Genomic DNA, 20,616 nt, shown 5'->3' with positions numbered 1-20,616 from the left:
GAATAAGCTAATTATTGTACATATTAATAACTTATGTAATAATTTATATACATTAATATTAAATGAATACGATAATTGTATTTACAGAGGGTATGGTTAATATACTGAGTCAAAGTGATGCTTACTCTCTTACTGTTGAGGTAATGAACTGCCATCCGAACAATATAGGTATGCTATTTTGAGTTTTGATAATTGTAGAAATTACCTTATACACTGACTGATACAATTTACCTTGCTTAATTCCTCATTATTTGATGTCCTCATTCGTTCAGCATTTTACAGTCAAACACATTCCAACGCATGGTTCAGTGTAAAACATTTTGAACCAAGAATCTTTGATGAGATTATTGCGGTAAAAGAGCGTAGGAGCGTGTGGTGCAGCGTAATGTGTTGGACTTCTGATCATGAGATCGGGAGTTCAAGACCGATGCTCGTCGCATTGCTTGTGTCCTTGGGCAAGACACTTTACTTACGTTTGTCTCTCTTCACCCAGGAGTGTAAATGGTGCGAGGGGGGGGGGTCATTCTGGTAACCTGCTTGTTGGTGACCCTGCTACGACTGTTTATATGTGATTATTCGCTAAATCATACGCAAGAAGAAGATTGCGATAAAACTTCTAACAATAACCCTGTCTTACTATTTTTGATAAAATTTTTTAGGGTGGATAACTTTTAGAATATGGGTTACTATTAGAGTAGTGGGTTACTAAGCTTAATGTAGGCTCTTGGAAATTGTAAACCCCATTTTCATGGTTAAATTATTTAATTTACTGTTGATTTATTTTAATAGACATCATAATGAAGGGCTGTATCCTTCTCCAAGCATTACTGAGTGAAGTAAAAGAATTGAGTGGAATTGAAGAAGCTGCAACAGTCATTATAAAAGCTATGGAACACTTTGCTGATGTTGATAACACATCTCAAGAGGTATTGGTTTATGGATTAGTTGTCATAAGTTGTTCTCTGATGTTGATAATGTTCTAAAGATGTAACTGTATTTGTACCCAAATCATTAATATTTTTTATAATGTATTTCTGTAGGTACACACATGTGGCAAGTAAACGTATCACTCGCCTACTTGTAGGTGGCAATCTCTTTCACAAGAAAAACATGCACACATGATGGAAAAAAAAATTACAAAAACGGAGTCTCAATTATGAAGTTTAGGGAGTGGAGTTGTTTTGGTTGTGAGAAAAATTCCTGCAACACTGGACAGGAATTGAACCCATGGTCCTTGGATTGGAAGGCAGGCAGCTGCACTCTAAGCTAAAATACCTGATCACACTTTGTCATAGAGATGTGGCTTGGTGGTTATGATGCTTGCTTTTCAGGGTCCTGGGCTTAAGAGGGCCCTAAATTTCAGACTGCCTGTCAATTATTAAAGCAACTGTAAAGAACAGTGGTGTATCAAGGAGATGCACTTGTGCCCCGCCCCGGTCCTCCTCCAAAAATCATTTGGAAGCAGTTAAAAATCACCTTATTTTGTGAGTTACCACCCCTCAAGTGATTATCGAGCTCCTCCACTTCACCTTCGTCCCCCCCCCCATCAGTACCCCCCCATTTCAAGACTTCTAGATACACCACTGGTAAGGAAACTCCAACTTGGTATACAGTATAAGATATTCATCTTAATTTTAAATTGAATTTTTTCATATCAAACTTTGTATAGTTTTATACTGAAATAAATAGTAAACTAAAAGTATGTAATTTTTTTCCAGGGAAGCAGACAATGTATTGAGAAGCTTGCTGTGATAAAATCTCTTCAGGAAGAGGTGATAATTTAAAAAAATATGAAAGTTTTGTTATCTTATATTCATCACTAATGGTGCATTACTAGTTAAGTACTGAACATATTCTGTGCAGAAATATTTTGTATGTATTTGGATCAATTCAAATAACCAACCAGATAAATAGCATGTTGATGCAGTGTCCACCAGACAATTGATAGTAGGTTAATAGACTGGTGATGGGTTAGTTTCCACTAGGTTATTGCTTGCTCGCGGAATGTGAGAGGCTGCCCCAGTTTCTAGGAGACTGCTATAACTTGTGGGACAACTGTGACCCCTGTATCCTATAATTCTTAAAAAGAAATGAACAATACATATTAATGCATTTGCATCATTTAATATTAAGTATACAGGTCTCCCTTTAAATAAAGACCACTCCCATTAATGACCAGCTCCAATTAGAAACCACTTTTTGTCCATATTAACAAAATTGAAATTTATCTTTATTATTTAAAGATGTTAAAGACCTAGGAAACCTGGTCCCAAAAGTCATCTTTAATTAGAGGCATACTTGTATTAGTATTTTGTAACATAAATAATGGTTATTTGAAGGTTTTATAATCATGTGTATACTGTTACAGCTGATTCATTTATTGTAGGGCTGTGTGGTGTTGCTGTTACTGGCAGGAATGTCCATGGATGTTGCCAAAATACTGGTGGATCTCCAAATCCATGATAGACTGTTCCACATCCTGGAAAAATATGGTGATGATGAACGTAAGAAAACCCTATAAAAGAACAAAAGATTAAAACAGTTTGTGCCATAGTTTAATTATTACATTGCTTCTGCAATTACACTGCTTCTACCAATACTGCGTACTACTGCTATTTCTGTGTCTACTACTACTGTACTGCTTACACTACTAGGCCTATATATTGTTTTTATTAAGTTTATTGCTAGGGCTCATCCAGGAATTGAACCAGGGACCACTCACACTCTAACCTACATTCATGTCTCTGACCAACAAGCCATAGTTACTGTTTCTCACACCCTAAACTACATTCATGCCTCTAGACCAACGAGCCATAGTTACTATATCATTTTGAAGGAGCTCTAGGAATACTCAGCTGACTGATAGATCTTTTTTGGTGATTGATTTATAGATCTATTTTTTTTTTAGAGAAAAAAAAAATAACGGGCTCGTTCGGGAATTGAACAAGGCACCTCTCACACCCTTATACATAAAATTTATTATTAATAATATTCTCTTTTATTATTATAATTAATTATCTAAATGTACTAATTGTATCATTAAAAAAATGAAATAAATGTTACTTCAACATGAATTGTAATGTCAATTTTGTTTTAAATGGGTATTATTTTCTCATATGTTTTTATCAGAAATAGTGAACCTGGCATGTGAGTGTCTTGCTATCCTCAGCTGTTTCAAGGACCAGATTCTTAGCTCAGCTTGTATTGAAGGGCGCTTACAGGTAACTCTTTTAATTATGTATATTGACAAATTATATAATTGATTAACTTTGCTATATCTTTGCTTGGGGCCAAGTTGAAGAAGATTCAAGCATGGAATGTAGCGAACATACAAACTATGAATAAATGTGATAAACTATGAATAAAAGTGATATTAAAAAAAATTATTATGTATAAGCTAAATCGCATTATAAGTCAGGAGGAGTGGAGGTATGTGTGGTCATGAGCAAAAGTCCTGTTAAAATTGACAGGAATTGAACCCAGGACCTTATGATTTTAAGGCAAGCATCTTAATTTAATTAATAATAATAATAAACGCTACTCTTACATAGCGCCCTCCACAGTGAAAAGCCTCAATGCGCTTTACAACAAGAAGCAGTAAAAAATTAGTTCCGATATGCATGCGTGCTACCGATATAGGTGTCCAGAACAGGGCTTCACCCACCTATGTTGAAACAGCGTCGCCGACACCTAGTTGCACCCAGACACTCAGTTAGATAGTATGCTTCCACCTCAGAATAGGCCCTCGGCTCTACTACTGTTCACTGCAAAAGACAACAACGTTGTCTCGAGTAAGGAACATGTGGGGGCTTGGGCTTGGACATCCAGTAAATGATAGCATTTCCACCAGTCATAGAATCTCCCCAGAAGACGGTCAATGACTCTCATGTAAATTCATAAGGATAAAAATTAGGAAACATGACATGTGTTGTTAAAAGTGAAAGGTTGTAAGAAGGGTTTTCAGACTCTGTAGTACCAGCTAATTTGATATGTTGTGGAAGACCATTCCATAACCACCAAGTTGCAATTCCACTCATATTGCAGGTTGCTATAGAACCAAACCCTGTGAGGCCAGTAGAGTTTTAGTCAGTGTGTGTTAAGGGTTACGATAGTTTATATGCATTTCACAGTAATTTTGTGTTGAACCTAGATGCAACTAGTTTGCAAAACCATAGGGGAGCAGGATAGAAGAAGAAGAAAGTTATAAACAATTGTTTTTCCTCAACAGTAAGAAAAGTCTGTTTACATATAAAATTTACCAAAATATGTGTTTTCATAGGCTGTTGAGTTACTTGTGCAGCTGGGTGCAGATGTGAATGCTGGAGGTGGCAGTGATCCTCCAATACTCAATGCCATCAAAAATCACAATGTTCCACTGGTTGAGTTCCTTCTTAAACAGGTGAGTACAAAAAAAGTTCCAGGTGACTGAACCAAGATCTGTCGCTACACTACTACTGCCTGTACTGTTAGTTAAATAGTTAACTACATTAGTTTTCTTTGTTGTTCGTAGGGAGTGAATGATCTACATGACTGTTTGAAAGTGAGTTTGTCCGAGAATGATGAGATTACTGGCTTACTACTTATGTACATTGGCTTAGACATTGAAGGTAAGGATCATGGATTGGATTGGATTTATTTGGTGTAAACACCAAGGATAGCCCACGGAAGTCTAGAAGAAGGCTTATTTCCAGTGGGGTTCTTCTGGTGGTGATTGAGCAGTACACCGGGAGACAATCCCTTACTCTTTTCCGAAGAGTGTACTGCATTCTTTAACGTGCACATGGGCCATTATTGCACAGGGCTTAAACGTCTCATCCAAAAGACGGTGCACTATTGTAACTTTTATTTCAGCCCTCCAACTGAAACACAAGGAGAGGCAACGATGGGAATTGAACTGGGGACCTAGAGATCTCCACGGTTCAGCGCACACACAATGTCTACCACCAAATTAGCTGAATGGGCTAATCTGCTCCCTCGCTCTCATTCAGCTTTTGTTTGTTGGCCTAGACATTGAAGGTAAAGATCATGAGATTATTATAGGCCTCCTTCTCATGCACAATGGCCTAAATTTGTATTATCGGTGTTGATGAGTTTTCAAATGTTTTCAGCTGGTATTGTGTCATGGAGTGGACTGCAGTTAAATGATGTTCATCCTAAATGGTTTTATGCTACTTTCTATTCTGCGAGTGAATTAGTTGAAGGGGCAGGTATGTGCAACTACATTTATTATTATCTATTATTATTTTTGGGCCATATTGAATACTCAGCCATGTCAGTTCTGTGAACTTGTAATCTTGGTAACCAATTAATTTAGCACACAATTCATCAGCCATTTTGATTACCTACCATTTTCATTCACCTAGCATTTTTAATCTTCAAAACTATAAACATAATTTAAACAATCCTTCAATGATCCTAGTAGGTGTAAGGAACTTTTCTTTTTTTGATTTGTTTTTGGTCATGAGATGGGTCTGTTTATATATTTCAAAACTATATTCACATGCATTTCAGCATTTTTGAATAAATAAATATTGGGTTTCCTGCAGGCCAGGACCCATAGAGTAGATAGTACATTATTACTATCAAAGAGTATATAATAGAAAATGGTTTGATTTTTGGGGTTTTTTTTTAATGTGATCCTGTCTTTTCAAAAACAACACTATCATTTCTTAGAGGCATCCTCTAAAAAAATAATGTTTATAACATTGTCCATTGCTGATATACATGTAAAGTTGTTAGTATTGAATGCATGCCACATTGTAAAGAACACCTATTGGATTTATTTCAATCTTTATGTAGGACACCTTAATGCGCTTTTTTTTCGTTCCATTGCAAGCCTGCAAAATCGGGAGTCGCAGCTCTTTCCAATTTATTCTGAATCTAAAATCGACACCTTTTTATATATCATCCAGGCACTACTACAGAAGTAGATGGTAGTTCAGCAATTGTACAACGCATCATAACAAGAAAAGAAAAGCGTGAACAACGTCAGGCTCGGAAGAGTGTTCTAACAGGAATTGATGGAAAGTCACGCTCTAAAGTCAGGCCTAGGGGATTGATAGGGTCAACGTTAAGTGCTTTAAATTCGACTAACTGCTCTGATGTAAACAGCAGAAGATCTTCATTTGGGTTTAGCTCTGGAGAAGGTAAGGACTATTAGGCACTATTTGTTTGGGATCTTTATTTACTTTTACATTTCTTTATTTATCCTATTTTTGGGATGAAATCCATTAAATAACAAAAAGACAAAATTAAACACTTGATGTAACTACTATTTTTTATTTGTGTTTAACTTATTTATTTCTGTAGATTCTGTACTGCAGGATGATCTATGGTCACCACAATCTAATTATTCAGGCGGGCGGATGAGAAGAGCATCAACGACTGATTGTTTATACAATCCAAGTAAATATTACAAGTTTTGCTTATTTTGAGATTTCTCACTGTAAAATACACCAAAGGACTTCCCATCAAAGTCTGTGTACTTTTTTACCGTTAGTCTGTTGGGGAGTGAATTGAAAGTACACCAGGAAACATTTCCCTGCTCATTGTGAAAATAGGCCATTTGTCACACAGAACCAAAGGGTAAAGGTCTAATGCAAAAGATTGTCCTTCTCCCCCTCCCCCTTTTCCACACTGTAATTTACATTTAAAAACGTAAGGAAAGCAGTGATGGGATTTTAACAGTAGCTGCCACAAGTTTAGCTGACTGAGTAAGCTGCTCACTCATGATATTACAAGTTAAATACATAAAAACCTGTGGCAAAGTTATAAGTATAAGGTTTTAGGCTTTCAAATAGGTTTAAAGTTCAAATGCATGAACTGTCACTCTGTGACCTTAAATCTTGCCTAGAGGAATACAGGGTGTTTGCACTGAATGAACCTGTGCAGGACTAGAAAGACTTCCTAGAGAGAGTGGAGGTAGAAGCTACACATTTCCATTGGCTGCTTATGATTTCAGTGACCAAGAGTAAAAGGAAATTGTGCTTTGAAATATTAATATTTATGTACATTTCACAAACACATTACATCACTAAGAAGTCATTTGCACATACAAGAACGTTGTCAAGTGGATTCTAGGACGCCATTTGTCCAAATCTATGTTGTGTAGAGGATGTTAGGATGTTCACGCATGAGTGAATCCGTTCTAATGTCATGTTGTCATGCAAATCACAAGCACCCTATTGATTCCTATACAGTGAGTAGTCAGGAATTCGAAAAAGCAACATTTGTTTTTGGTTTGCTATAGATGTTTGATATGTAACACATTGGTATACTTATCTTGCCAGCTCCAGTAAGAAGCAGAATGCGTAAGCCTTCCATAGATGAGAGTGTTCTGCGGCCATCTCTGTCAGTTTCAGCAATATGTGACAATTCCTTCCTAAGTATTTACCATACATCCAAGTCCAGCATCCGTTGTTTACCAGTCAATCCTCATGATCCTAGGTTATTTGAAAATTATGCTAGTGGAACATGTAAGTAATAATATGTCGCTCTTATATAGCGCTTCATGCACAATGCCTCTAAGCTCTTCACAATTATTGAGGCTTGGCTTGCGCTTCATAACTGCAAGGGAAAGGCGCAATATAAATATCCAATACCAGTACCAGTTACATTACTACCCTGGTCATTGGATCAAACACATATGGAACACATACTCAGCTCCCTGGGGAGAATTCCATAATATTGCAGCTAGTAATCAGCGCAGTTGTGTTCGAACCTACCAGGTACCCACTTGTACTCCTGGGTGGAGAGAGGCAACCGTTGTAGATAAAGCGCCTTGGCCAAGGACACAAGCAAATTGCACAGCGAGAGTTTCGAACCCCCAACCTCGAGGATGGGAGTCCAAGCCACAACCGATGCGCCAACCGCACAGTAATTGTGGCAAAGACAAACCGCCAAACATGTCACCAGTTATTTAGTTATTAATACAAGTAAAAGATGAAAGTTTTAAAATGGTGAAAGAATCATTTAATTCTGACGTTACAGAGGTTTAAACATAAGCTGTTTAAATAACATTATTTGAGGAATCAGTTTTCAAAGTTTACAATTTTGGGAAATTCTCAGGCAGAGACATCACCAAATAATTAAAAAATCTTGTTTTAACATTAGAATGGGGAAAATAACAACATTTATACAACATAAGAGTTAGTTTAGTACAATAAAATAGATTTTGAAAATGTTGACATTCCAGTCTTATCTCAGAAACATGATTTGCAGTGATTGGTTTTATCTTGTCTTTGCCACATTGAAATGTTGCATGCATTTATAATTGAAAATTGTTTGTGGCAAAAACAAGCCAAACCAGTCACTCATCGCAAATCGTGTTTCAGAGATAATGGCCAAAACATGTTGGTATGTCAACATTTTCAAAATTTACTTTATTGCACTAATCTAAACTTCATATATTTATACATCATGCTCTGTTGTAATTTTCCACATTTTTGATGTTAAAACAACATTTTGGTGATGATCTCTGACTGAGAAATGGCCACAATTTAAGGCTTATTTCTCAAAATACTGTTTTTTTAAACAGCTGTGCGTTTAAACTCCTACAACTAAATGATTCTTTTACTATTTTATAACATTCATTTCACTGTAAACCCTGTTTTAATGAATAAAAAATAGGTTTTTTGGCAAGGCAAAATAGGTTTTTTAGCAAGGAAAAGGAAGGAAGGGGCTTGAGTCCTCTTTGCTATACTTTTTTAATTTTTGGAATGTGGTAAATTGAGTTATCGTCTATTGTTGATTGTCTCTTGCTGCAGTAAATGCTTTTATTTCTATTGAAGTGTGTAATTAAAGATGAATAAAACGTACAAATTTGGGTACTTATACAGATTTTTTTTTTGTAAATTTATATTCATTGCCTGTGAACATTTTAAATGGATATTGTTTGCACTTTATGAAATAAAGCTATTATTATTATTATTATTGTTATTGTTATTATCATTATTATTGTTGTTATTATTATTATTATTATTATTATTATTATTACTTTTTGTTATTCCTAAGCTCCTGATATTTTGCACACACTAAGCTCCACATCAGGTGCATCAAGGATTAGCACGCCCTCAAAAGGTGACACTTCGTCATCCACGCCATCGCCACCAATTCCAAGGAACCGTCAACGAACATTATCAATACAGGACAAACGATCATTGTTTGCCAACAGTAACCAGGAGCCTCTATCACATATGCACGGTAAGGATGATTGTAGTTATTGATAAAGCAGATGGTAACGCTGACACACCGTATGATGATAATGTTCTTGGTTCAATTCCTGTCATGGTACAAGATTTATTTTCACGACCTAAACTCTCAACACTCTCTAAGCCTTATAGTAAGACTTAATGTATGAGGGCTTCTTGTGTTATTGTTTTGTGAAAGGATATGCCACTTAGAAAAGTGATTATGTTTCGCTGTGTGACATATCTTTGGTCTACACCACACACGATAAAAAGAAAATGTTCATGTTTATATTGCACCGATAAGGACGATAACAGGGGTCCCAATTTTCCTTGACTAGCATTCAAAACTATAGTTTAGTTTAAAAAATGGTATGAAAATATTCTTGTGAGTTGTTTAATAATGTATGTCATTTACCTCAATATCAATTTCTCAAACCGATTTCTCAGAAGATAGCATGGATGGTACTAACCAAGCAATTCCAGATATCATTTTAGAATCCTGTGGGGAAATTCCAACAACCAGTACACCTCTTCCTTCAGGTTTGTTGCTTTCAAATTAAATTTGTTATCACACTCTCTTGCGATCGGTTGCTATGTAATCGGTGGTAATCCAAAACTGATTACTCCCGATCGCAATCAACGAACGCATTTAGACCAACACAAACAAACTTTACATTCTAGGGCCTAGGCATCCAGTGTCTAGGCCTATGTTGCCTGACCTCAGCCAAACACCTGTGGAATTAGTTGTGATTCGTTGCGATCAGATTCCTTGGTAATCGGGAGTAATAAAGATTGTAGCACCCAATCGCAACGGGTAACAATTGCAATATCGATTACATATCGACTCCTATTGGTGAGCTTTCACACACGATTTTACTTTGTGATTGGGTGCGATTGGGTGTCGCAATTGTTACAACCGATCGCAATGCGATGCTAGTCTGAATGGGGTATTAGATATACATTACTTCATCTGAAATATGTCAGCGCTATGAGTTAATAGACCGCTATAGCATATATTGTTGTTATTAGTATCATTATTTTTAATGCATTACAACCGCTGTGACTATATTGTTTTTAGCTTTATTCAGCTCTTCATCTACATGAGTATGTTTTTTTCTGTAGAAGTGAAGAAACGCCGTTCTCACTCGGCTTGTACATCTGCCACTGAGAAACATGAGGTAATCCAGTGCCGAATACATTTTTTAGACCTGTCGTCCAATAGGATCCCGAGTTTGGAACCATTGCTCCAAGCTGATATTCATCTCCTAAGGTGCTTCATTTGCCTACAAAAGCTGGATCTTAGCAACAACTTGCTGTCTGTCTTTCCATCAAAACTGTCACCAGTATGTGTCTCTAGTGCAGTTAAGCTTTGCCTAACTCGAATAATTTCTTAGTCAAACTTATTTTACATGCCAAATTGTTGTGTTTCCATTAATAAACAATCTGTAAGTCAAATTTTATCTAAGTCGAACAATTTTTTAATTGCATTTTGGATTCGTCTTAGGCAAGTTCAACTGTATATTATTTTTTGCCTTGTAATGATGTTGATTTCATTTAATTTATTTTATCACATACAAAAACAAGAAGTACAAAAATTAAAAGCATTTTCAGGAGGTGGACCAGATTGTCAGTAGCAACATTAATTACTTTCTTTGTGGCTCTCCAACACCCATCCAAAAAAATAAAATACAAATATCTATGTGCACATAAAATTTATATAATAAATTACTATAAAATATGCTTTAAACAAATTAATTTGAAGAAATTCAGTTATAAAATGCATTAACATTTAGTTGCTGTACAGTAAATTCATAGAAATTATAAAAATTACCATAAAAAAAAAACACTTTAAAAATATAGCAAAAAAATTAAATTCACTTGAAGGGCAAATCTTATAAATATTATAAAAAGATAACAAATTACATGAATAATTGATAAAAGGCTAACCACAAACTCATCCTTAATGTGGACTGGTAAATTCTCCCACTAACGAGTAAAGGCATTAATACATTGCTGTATTTGTGCGGCAGCAAGTGTGGAGGAATTTTTATGGATGGTTAAATGAATAATTTGAATAAATGAATTTAAGGTAGGCCCAGATGAGGTAAAAGTATGCTTGAAGAAGCAGTCTACTATAGTTTTGCATTAATACATTGTGGATTTATATCAAAATAAATGCAAGGAATAATAATTTTTCTTCTGTCCTATTGCAGTACTTATCTAATTTAAAACACCTTGACTTGCGTAACAATAAGCTGAAGGATTTTCCGACACATATGTTCACGTCCAGCAGCAAACTGGAAAGCCTAGACGTGTCCCACAACAAGGTACATCATCCATTTCAAATCAATTTTGTTTACACTTACTGTACTAAATGTATAATTCAAAATGTTGTAATTTTTGTTGTAATATGAGGCATGTCGTGGCGAAATGGTTAAGTTGTCAGCATTGAGTATATGAGCTATAAAATATGGGAGCTCAAAAAAATGCTTTAAAATCAAAATTTGTTTTTCACTTTAGATCAACAGTTTAATGTCTTATTAATCATTTACCAAAGTATTAGTGCTGGAAGTGGTAAACAAATCGTTTATTTAACGTTATTTTGATAGTTAATTCTATTAAACAATGTATTCACAAATAACTTTGGAAGGCAATTACTCAAAATCATGTTAATCTTGATTCTAAGAGTGCTGTACTTTCACATTACAATAACTTAGGCCTGAATTGTCCAATTTCAATGATTGATTCCTCATTTTAAATATCACATACTCAGGTATCTGAAAATACCAATAACTTGAAATTCAGTTTTTGCTACAACTTAGCCATTTTGCCACAACATGCCTCATATGTGTATATGTATGTTTGGAATATTGCATGATATTGTGGAATGATGTTTTTATGCTATAAATATTTAAAATAAAAAGTACAATTACATATGACACATTCTTTACTGCACTTTGCACAATGATATAATCAAAGACATTTAACTGTACCAGTAAGAAGCTCGCTGATCCCGCACTGTAGAGTGGTTCTGTGGTTGGTGCACTAATGTTGAAGGGCTTCGAGGTTGTGTCAACGGGAGGCGCTATATAAATCCAGAATTATTATTATTATTATGCTAATGAAACTAATGAAGCAAATTGCACTTAATTTGCACATGCTCAGAAATTTCTTTGAGTTCAGTTGTGGTAACAGTTGAACTTCATTGAACTGGAAAGAGATAAACATTCAACAAATCAGTCCATTGTGTTAACTTCTTTTTTAAAATTATGGCTAATTTGCAGCATTCAGTATTCATTGATTTCAATGATTTTGACAAAGTTTTAGGGCCAGGCTGGCAAGTAGAAAATTTGAAAGACCTACAGAAGAAAACTTAGCGGAAAGCAGAAGGCAAAGGTGGACAGGTTTACTTGTCCTCTACTTAAATCTGACATTTTGTTATGAAGTTTAATATAGGAGTTCAAACATACAGCTGTTTTAAAATCAATATTTGAGTAATCAGCCTTCAAAGATTATGATTTTGGGCATTTCTTAGGCTAAAACCATTACCAAATTGTTAAAAATTTTTGTTTTAACATTGAAAATGGGGAAAATAACAGCATAGCATGATTTGTAGATACATAAAGGTTAGTTTAGTGCAATAAAATAGATTTCCAAAATTTTCACATTTGAGCATGTTTTGGCCATTATCTCCAAAACAGGATTTGCGACAGGTGACTAGTTTGGCTTCTCTTTGCCATATACTGTATATTGTTCGCAGATACTAGTATGCTATTATTTTAAGACAGGACTGATACGATTTAGCCCATCCTGATTTTCTCAATACTTCTGTGCAGAACTTTCCTAAGTACTGTACTAATTAGCATTACAATAGTGCACCAACCATAGAATGAGTTCTGCAATACATTTAAAATCAGCGATCTTCCTATCCTGGTACAGTTAAAAGTCCTTGGTATATATTAACTTTTCAACCTACCTGTTGTATTCCAGATTAGTGATGTATCTAAGCAACCTGGTGATTCCTGTTTCTCGTTGCATGAGCTGAACCTGTCCAATAATAACATCCAGGTGTTCCCAAAGTGGTTGCGTAACTATGTCCCTGCTCTACAAATCCTCAACATATCCTGGTAAGTGGCTGATTTTGATATTAAGCCAGTGACAATAACTAATAATTCTGGAGAATTGAAATAATATTGATATAATTTTAAATTGTGTGTTCCACCTCATTGTAAAATTAAATGCTAATATAAATTATTATTATTATTATTATTATTATTATTATTATTATTATTATTTTTATTGTTATTATTATTAGTGCTTGTATAGCACATACTGCTAAAGCCTCTGTGTGCTTTCCTGAAAATTAGAGAAAAATGAAAAGCAGAACAATAAAAAGGTAATTCAAAGTCAAAAGGAAAAAATTTGGAAAAAGAAAGAAGCTAATCAAAATGTTGGTGAAAGAAATTTGAATGTTTATTTTATCTTCTAACATATTTTATCTTTGAAAAGTTTAAATTTGTATAAATATTATTATTATAGGCCTAACTATATAGTGCTGGAGATTAATTATAGTTTTATTTTTGTTGTCATTTTTAAAAGAGGGTATCCCTTGATATAAACTGGATTTCTGGTTCAGCTTGAAGGGTTACTCTCTTAAAATAAAGTTGAAAAAACTAAATAAGAAAATGGGACACTGACATGAGAAGTAAATGCTAACAGCAAATGGGAAAATGCAGTGAGAAGCATACGTCAGTAGAATTTTGAATGTAATATATTCAATATGTCAGTTTGCAATATCCTTCTCCCAATAATAAATAAACTTTTTCAGGTATTCCTAAATTGTTTTATCCATATTAATACATTACTCCTCTTGTTTTTGTTTCTTTTATATATTATAAGTTTAATGTCTGTAATGCAACACTAAATATATGTTTATCTATGTGTATATTTAACCCATTGTTTAAGCACCTGGATCCAAATTTTGACTCTATCATGTTGTTTTGTCAGCAATAAATGTTGTAATCTAATTCGTTTTACCTAAACCACAATAAATTATACTTAAACAATATAATATTCAAATCAGATGAAACTATTTCAACAATAAATATTCCATGATTCCTTGATCAGCAAAGCAAGGAGGTGTTGATGTGTTTATCATTACAATTTTTGGAAATAACAAAGTAGTTGCTAAGCCAAAATGGTACTATATATTTCTATCTTGCTGGTGAAGTTCAGGGATCATCAATCAAGGAGGTACTGTCATGGACAGATGGAAGTTTACCGGCTGCAGAGGACATGGGGGAGAAGAAAGTTATTGAAAAGTGCAACATCTAGCATTAAAAATGTTTATTATTATATAGATAGACTATCACCTCACTCCAAACAACCAAGACATAAATACAAGTGTTAATTGTAGACAAGTTTTGGGGGTATGATTTCCAGAAGACTTACCACTTTTAAATCTCAGATGTATTCGCTGACTGTTAAACTGTACTTTATTAGGCATCAGTCTCATCGCATCGCACGACTGTGTTGTCGTGGGAATAAACATGCATGACTGAGTTCCAATGGCCCTTTCTGCAGAGCTCCGCCCCTTGGATATTTTTGCTAAGATCTCACAAAACAACAATGTAAAAATCTTTATAAATATAGAAAAAATCCTGAAACGGCTACTGGCAACGGTGCCTGGCTGGGCCTAAGTCTTTTCCTACCTATCGTTTATTGTACTGTAAAGCACACTAAACAAAGCTAGCATTTTTTTTCATCTTCTTTTCAATCCCTAAGTAATAGAAGTACAATGAAACACCATTGTGACAGTAAATTTCCCAGAGTGAAATAGTACCAAAACGATTTTGTTCTTGGCCTAGGCCTTTCCACCTCATGCAAAATAAGGGTCACCTGCTAGGTCAACAAAATGGATGTTTAGATGTTGAACGCATTTCATTGTTTTCAATAATTTTGCATGATGAGATAAGGGAATTTTAAGATAATTTATCAAAGAAGTTATCTGAGAAATTAAAAGTGCTGAGGAAATATAGCCTTAAAGCTTTATAGAGAGTAGCCACACTAATCTCTCTTGGTCATCTTGCACATGTGTTTTTGTATCTTGTAGCAATAATTTGGAAAAACTTGAAAACATTCCATTGCAACTACTGCATCTCAGGACACTTAAATTATGTGATAATGCCTTGGTTGATATACCTCATAAGTTCCTGCTTAACATGTCAAAGCTGGAAACATTACATGCTTCGAATAATCAGCTCTGTAAGTATTGGAATGTTATTAATTCATTATTCTGTTTACAACCTAGCCCTAGTTAGGGTCATTGAGTCAGTAACTAATGACTTATACTGTTGTCTGCTTTCCTGAGTGACCTGGTTAGCACAGTCCTGGCCATTTTTAGATGACCTCTTCTGCTTCATTTGTCTCATTTTTATTCAAATTTATTTATAGTTATTATTTATCATTAAATTAGTAAATTGAGTTAGTGTTAAATAATACTGTACCATATTCTTTTTCATATATACTAATACTGTGTTTTAAATAAGCGACTTCACATCGGAATGATAGTACAATAAATGTTTCTTCCAAGAGGCAGTGGGTTTTAGGAAATCATATTTTTCATCCATCTAGCTATTACTCTGTAGCCCGGGATAAAAAGAGTAAATGTTTTATGATATTTTTGTTCTGTATCATTTATAATGATCCTAAGTTGTTGATATTTTTATATCTTCTAGCTTCTCTTCCTGATGACCTTGGTAGTCACATGACCCAACTTACAACTGTAAAGCTTTCTAAAAACAATCTTGCCATCAACGAGCATCCATACATTCCAAGGTTCCTGCTGAAGTTGCCATGGTAATTTATTTAAACATTGATTTTAATGTTGAATTATTCCAATTCTCTATTATTATTAATTTTCTGGCATTGAAGATAATCAGATGATTATTATAATGACTGTTAATTAATTTTTTTCTAATATGACACTTGCTTCCTCTCTATGTCATGTATTTTTAATGCCCATCTCCTTTGTACATGTTTTTCACATCCTTAAAAAGTGATGATTGAAAAGAGATTTGCTGCTTCTGTGTTCTAGACATGTGATTGTTAATTGATAAAAAAAAAAGGCCTTTCATCATTATCTTGAAAATTTGGAAGCCCTATATAAATCTTATCCAATCTCATTTTGGCCCCTTTACCCAAGCTTCCTTTGTGCAGCACCTCAGTTGTTACTCCAAAAGATGGTGATATCAGTGGATAATCTTGCTACAAAGAGTGATTTTGATATTAAGACGATGATAATGGGATGGTGTTGAAGATGATGTTGATGATGGAGGGGATAATGATAATGTTGGGGATGGGGATGGGGACGATGACAGGGAGAGCAGCTTAGCTCAGTCGGCTAATCTGGTGGCAGCCACTGTGTGCGCTGAACCATGGAGATCTCTAGGTCCCCGGTTCAAATCCCATCGCTGCCTCTCCTTGTGTTTCAGCTAGAGGGCTGAAATACAAGTTACATAGCGCACCGTCTTTCGGATGAGACGTTTAAGCCGTTGGTCCCGTGTGCATTTATGGCCATGTGCACGTTAAAGAACACAGTACACTCTTCGGAAAAGAGTAGGGGATTGTCTCCCGGTGTACTGTCCAATCACCACCAGAAGGACCCTACTGGAAATAAGTCTTCTGCTAGACTTTCGTGGGCTATCCTTGGTGTTTACACCGAATAAATGCAATCCAATCCATACCATGATGGGGACGATGATGATGATAGGCATAATTATGTTACTGATGGTTATTAGTAAACATAAAATAGTATTTTCAATATCAGTTTAGTATGTTATTAAAATATTTTCTCTGCCTCAAATTCTGTCTAAAGGACAGTCTGTTTAACAGCTAGTACTATGATATTAATAAAAAATTTAACTGTTGTATGCAGGGTGAAAAGCATAGATTTAAGTGGTAACCGACTGACAGTTTTACCTGATCCTTCATACTGGAAAAGCCAGTCACTTCGGGAACTGCTGTTTGCAGACAATTCCATACGGAAGGTAGGACTTATATTTAAAACAACATTTGATATCAGTGAAAATATTATGTCATTACACCTTTTTTAAATATCAGCGTTTCTTTAAGAACCCATAAATCAGTCCATCTTAATCTTGGAATTTTCCTTCCATTGTGTAATTTAGATCATGGATATAATTCACATTCACAATTTAAAAATTCAGTGAAAAATGTAATAAAATTCTGCTAAAATGTATAATAATGACAGCAAATATATTTGTAAGTGTAATGTTGCACCTTTCATATATAATGATATGTTCCCATTTAGATTAAACAAAGTTGTTGATATTTTGAAAAAATTAGAATTAAGTTGTCTGGCTTGAAATGTTATTTTATTAAATCACATTTAAATGATTTTATTTACTTTTTTATTTTTACATTTAAATTATCTTTAGACATTATGTACTTACTGTGCAAGTACCACATAACCTGCATATAAGGTTATTTTATTTTAAATTGTTGTAAAAGTGAAACTTCATACTATATTCAAATGATATCAGAGATAACTTATGCGAAATGACAAGATAGGTTACTATAGGAATAATTTTAGTGTGGATCTCACGAAGGATAAGCCACTTGTTTGCAATGTGTCCTTCTGTTTTTGAATTGCGTAGTACACTAGGATAATATCCCCTTTCTTTTCTAAAGAGTTTAATGCTTTCTTTAACATGCACATGACCATATTACACAAATGACCAACGGAGTAAACGTCTCATATGAATGATGGAGCACTATCGTAACTTTTTCAGCCCTCTAGCTGAAACACAAAAAGAGCATCGAATGGAATTAACCAGGGACCAAAGGATCTTCACGGCTCAGCGCACGCACTGTAGGTAATACCAGGTTAGCTGCGGTTACTTTGCGTATAATCTCAATATATGAACAGTCTGTTTATATACCAATGCATCAGTGAAAGTACATTTTAAAAATAATCAATATTAACACAAGTCTCTGCTACCAGTATGTATAGAGATAGACATATGCCTTGTGATGTGTTTCAGAGATAAGAAAGTGCATTTTTGTTCATTTTTAATAAATAATTTACAATTAGACCAAATAAAACTTGTTTTGAGCAAGTTGACAAAGATAAAGCTCACAGTCAGTGGTTGCCATGATACAAAAGAGGGACCATTTGGCTTTGACCTTCGGTCCAGATTATTTCACACTTTGCCACACTTTTCAAAATATATCACCAACTCAGAAATGATTCTTTTGCACACTTAAATGAATTTTGGGGTCAAATTTCATCAGATTTAGTTGCACGTTTCGCGATGGTACATAGTTCGTACTGAAAGTAAAGTTGAACCAGAGTTAAAACCAGAAATAAGAATTCTAAAAAAGGGCTTTTGAAAATGCAAAATTTTATTTAAGAGTCATAGGAACTCCCTCTATCCAATGGTAGTAAATTTTCCCAAATCCTAAATTCAATGTAGTGCTCTAAATTTCTCTACACTATATTTTTTAGTAATTTAATGATATTATATTAATAATATTAACGCACAAAAGTGGTTATAGTAGTTCAAGTCCAATTTATTTACTACTTGTTGTTCTTTGCTGTATTGTAAAGTGCATTGAGGCTTTTTTGCGGAATGCACTGAATAGACTTCTATTATTATTATATCATTGGTATCGCACATTGGATCAATATCCAATGGAATTACATTATTCCTGAAGCTTGGTGACAACAAGTCTCCTCAAACTTCTAGGACCTTCCTGAAGATCGTTGCCGTGTTCAGAATCACACTTTTCTGAAGTCCATCTATTCTGGTCTTTATACCAATTTGTTCCAGTCTTATCTTTAAATTCTTTGGAACTATTCCAAATGCCCCATTTACAACAGGAATGACCACTGTTTTATTTTTCCATAATTTCCACAGTTCTCTTGCTAAGTCCTGATACTTAATCACTTTCTCCATTTCTTTCCCTTCGATGCGTCTACCGTACGGTATTGCAAAATCTATGATTTGGCAACGTTTACTTTTCTTTTCAACTACAATCATATTTGGTCTTCTTATCTCTATTACATGATCAGTTTGTATTGTAAAGTCCCATAATACTTTACATTCATCATTCTCTAGCACTGGCTCGGGTACAAACTTCCAAATGAATTTTCTTTCCGACCATGCCTTCTTTTATATTATTTTTGTGCTTATTTTGGGCATTTGCTTACAATTTGGTTGATACCTGCCTACACATTCAACATTTACTTTCTTCTTGGAGTTTGTATACTCTAGCTTTCTTAAGGTAAGTAAACATGGGCGGATTTAGGGGGGGTGATGCCCCCCCCCCTTTATATCACAAAAAAAAAAAAAAAAAATTTTTTTTTTGTTTTTTTTTTGAGATAATTGAATGGATACACGGTTCCATTGACAGGTTGATTTATATCGCGCAATGCATAGCTACAAAAACAGTTTTAGCGCAGATGCACCAGCATGGAAACCTTTGTGCAATTAATCACTCTCTATCGAGGTCAGCAGGTATGTGCTGTCAGACAACCCCATGCACAGTGACGACAGTACACTGATATGTGTGCATATCTCCATTGACAACACCCCTGCAGTAGACTTACTCTTTTAATAAAGTCCAGTTTTTGTGTAGAGAACATTTGACACTTTTGACGTGTAAGTTTTGCTTCCTTATTGTTTTCAAGTACAGTACCTCCGGGGACAAGGGGAAAATATCCATCTTTGGAAAATCTTTTCCCACCCTTGATAAATGCCCTTTTCATCCTCTGAAAGTGCCTAAAATCCTCAAATTTCGCACGTTTTACGCGCATTTCTTGTCAGAGTACGCCAATTTCCTCTAAAAATTGCACATTTTAGGGATTTGGGATCAATTCCGACGAAATTAGAATTAAAAACAAAGACTTTTTCCGCGCTTCGCGCGCATTTACTAGGGTTTTTCAGGGTTATCCTTTTAAGTTATTTAAACACATAATAGTCCCAAACTCAAGAAAGAAAAATTTAAGATAGATCGTTTTAACCTAAAAGAAGGGGATCAATGTGTATTGATGGTGAAAGAATATGTTTGTAATAAATAAAACCATGATGAAAATGCTTAATTTTACATGCCCCCCCCCCCTCTATTTTTTTGCAAAGAAAAAATTACACCCACAGTGTTTAAATCTTCTTTTCCTACCAAAGACACCCTAGGAGAGTGCTATTCATAAATCCACTTGGTGAGAAATAGAACACTTGTAATTTATTCAGTGTTAATATACAGTAGCGGATTTTGTTGTTTGACGACTTTTTAACGGTTTTTGGATATTAGTTTTCCTTTTTGCTGATTTTGTGATTTTTATGTTCAATGTTGCTGAGAAACTTCATCATGTTTTCTAGAAGTGAAATTTCTCTTTTGAAATGGT

General features: G+C 34.7%; 1 protein-coding gene across 1 annotated transcript in view; it reads left to right on the top strand.

The window, feature by feature from the left end:
* LOC117102109 (leucine-rich repeat serine/threonine-protein kinase 2-like) overlaps positions 1-20,616 on the top strand; it is a 75,546-nt gene that overhangs the window by 23,584 nt on the left and 31,346 nt on the right. The window contains exons 16-34 of the mRNA XM_033242310.1: positions 88-168; positions 790-926; positions 1,719-1,772; positions 2,387-2,504; positions 3,130-3,221; positions 4,280-4,399; positions 4,511-4,607; positions 5,109-5,207; positions 5,913-6,146; positions 6,310-6,405; positions 7,290-7,475; positions 9,013-9,201; positions 9,636-9,728; positions 10,311-10,531; positions 11,402-11,515; positions 13,179-13,315; positions 15,301-15,452; positions 15,926-16,046; positions 17,125-17,236. Of these exons, the coding sequence (XP_033098201.1) occupies positions 88-168; positions 790-926; positions 1,719-1,772; positions 2,387-2,504; positions 3,130-3,221; positions 4,280-4,399; positions 4,511-4,607; positions 5,109-5,207; positions 5,913-6,146; positions 6,310-6,405; positions 7,290-7,475; positions 9,013-9,201; positions 9,636-9,728; positions 10,311-10,531; positions 11,402-11,515; positions 13,179-13,315; positions 15,301-15,452; positions 15,926-16,046; positions 17,125-17,236 (2,453 nt within the window). The remainder of the gene's footprint in view (positions 1-87; positions 169-789; positions 927-1,718; positions 1,773-2,386; positions 2,505-3,129; positions 3,222-4,279; positions 4,400-4,510; positions 4,608-5,108; positions 5,208-5,912; positions 6,147-6,309; positions 6,406-7,289; positions 7,476-9,012; positions 9,202-9,635; positions 9,729-10,310; positions 10,532-11,401; positions 11,516-13,178; positions 13,316-15,300; positions 15,453-15,925; positions 16,047-17,124; positions 17,237-20,616) is intronic.

Source organism: Anneissia japonica, unplaced genomic scaffold (genome assembly GCF_011630105.1).
Source record: "Anneissia japonica isolate Jap-2015-1 unplaced genomic scaffold, ASM1163010v1 scaffold171446_len717541_cov154, whole genome shotgun sequence".
Taxonomy (NCBI): Eukaryota; Metazoa; Echinodermata; class Crinoidea; order Comatulida; family Comatulidae; genus Anneissia; species Anneissia japonica.
The sequence above is the reverse complement of the archived record's forward strand: the minus strand, read 5'-3'. Positions and strand labels throughout refer to the sequence as shown.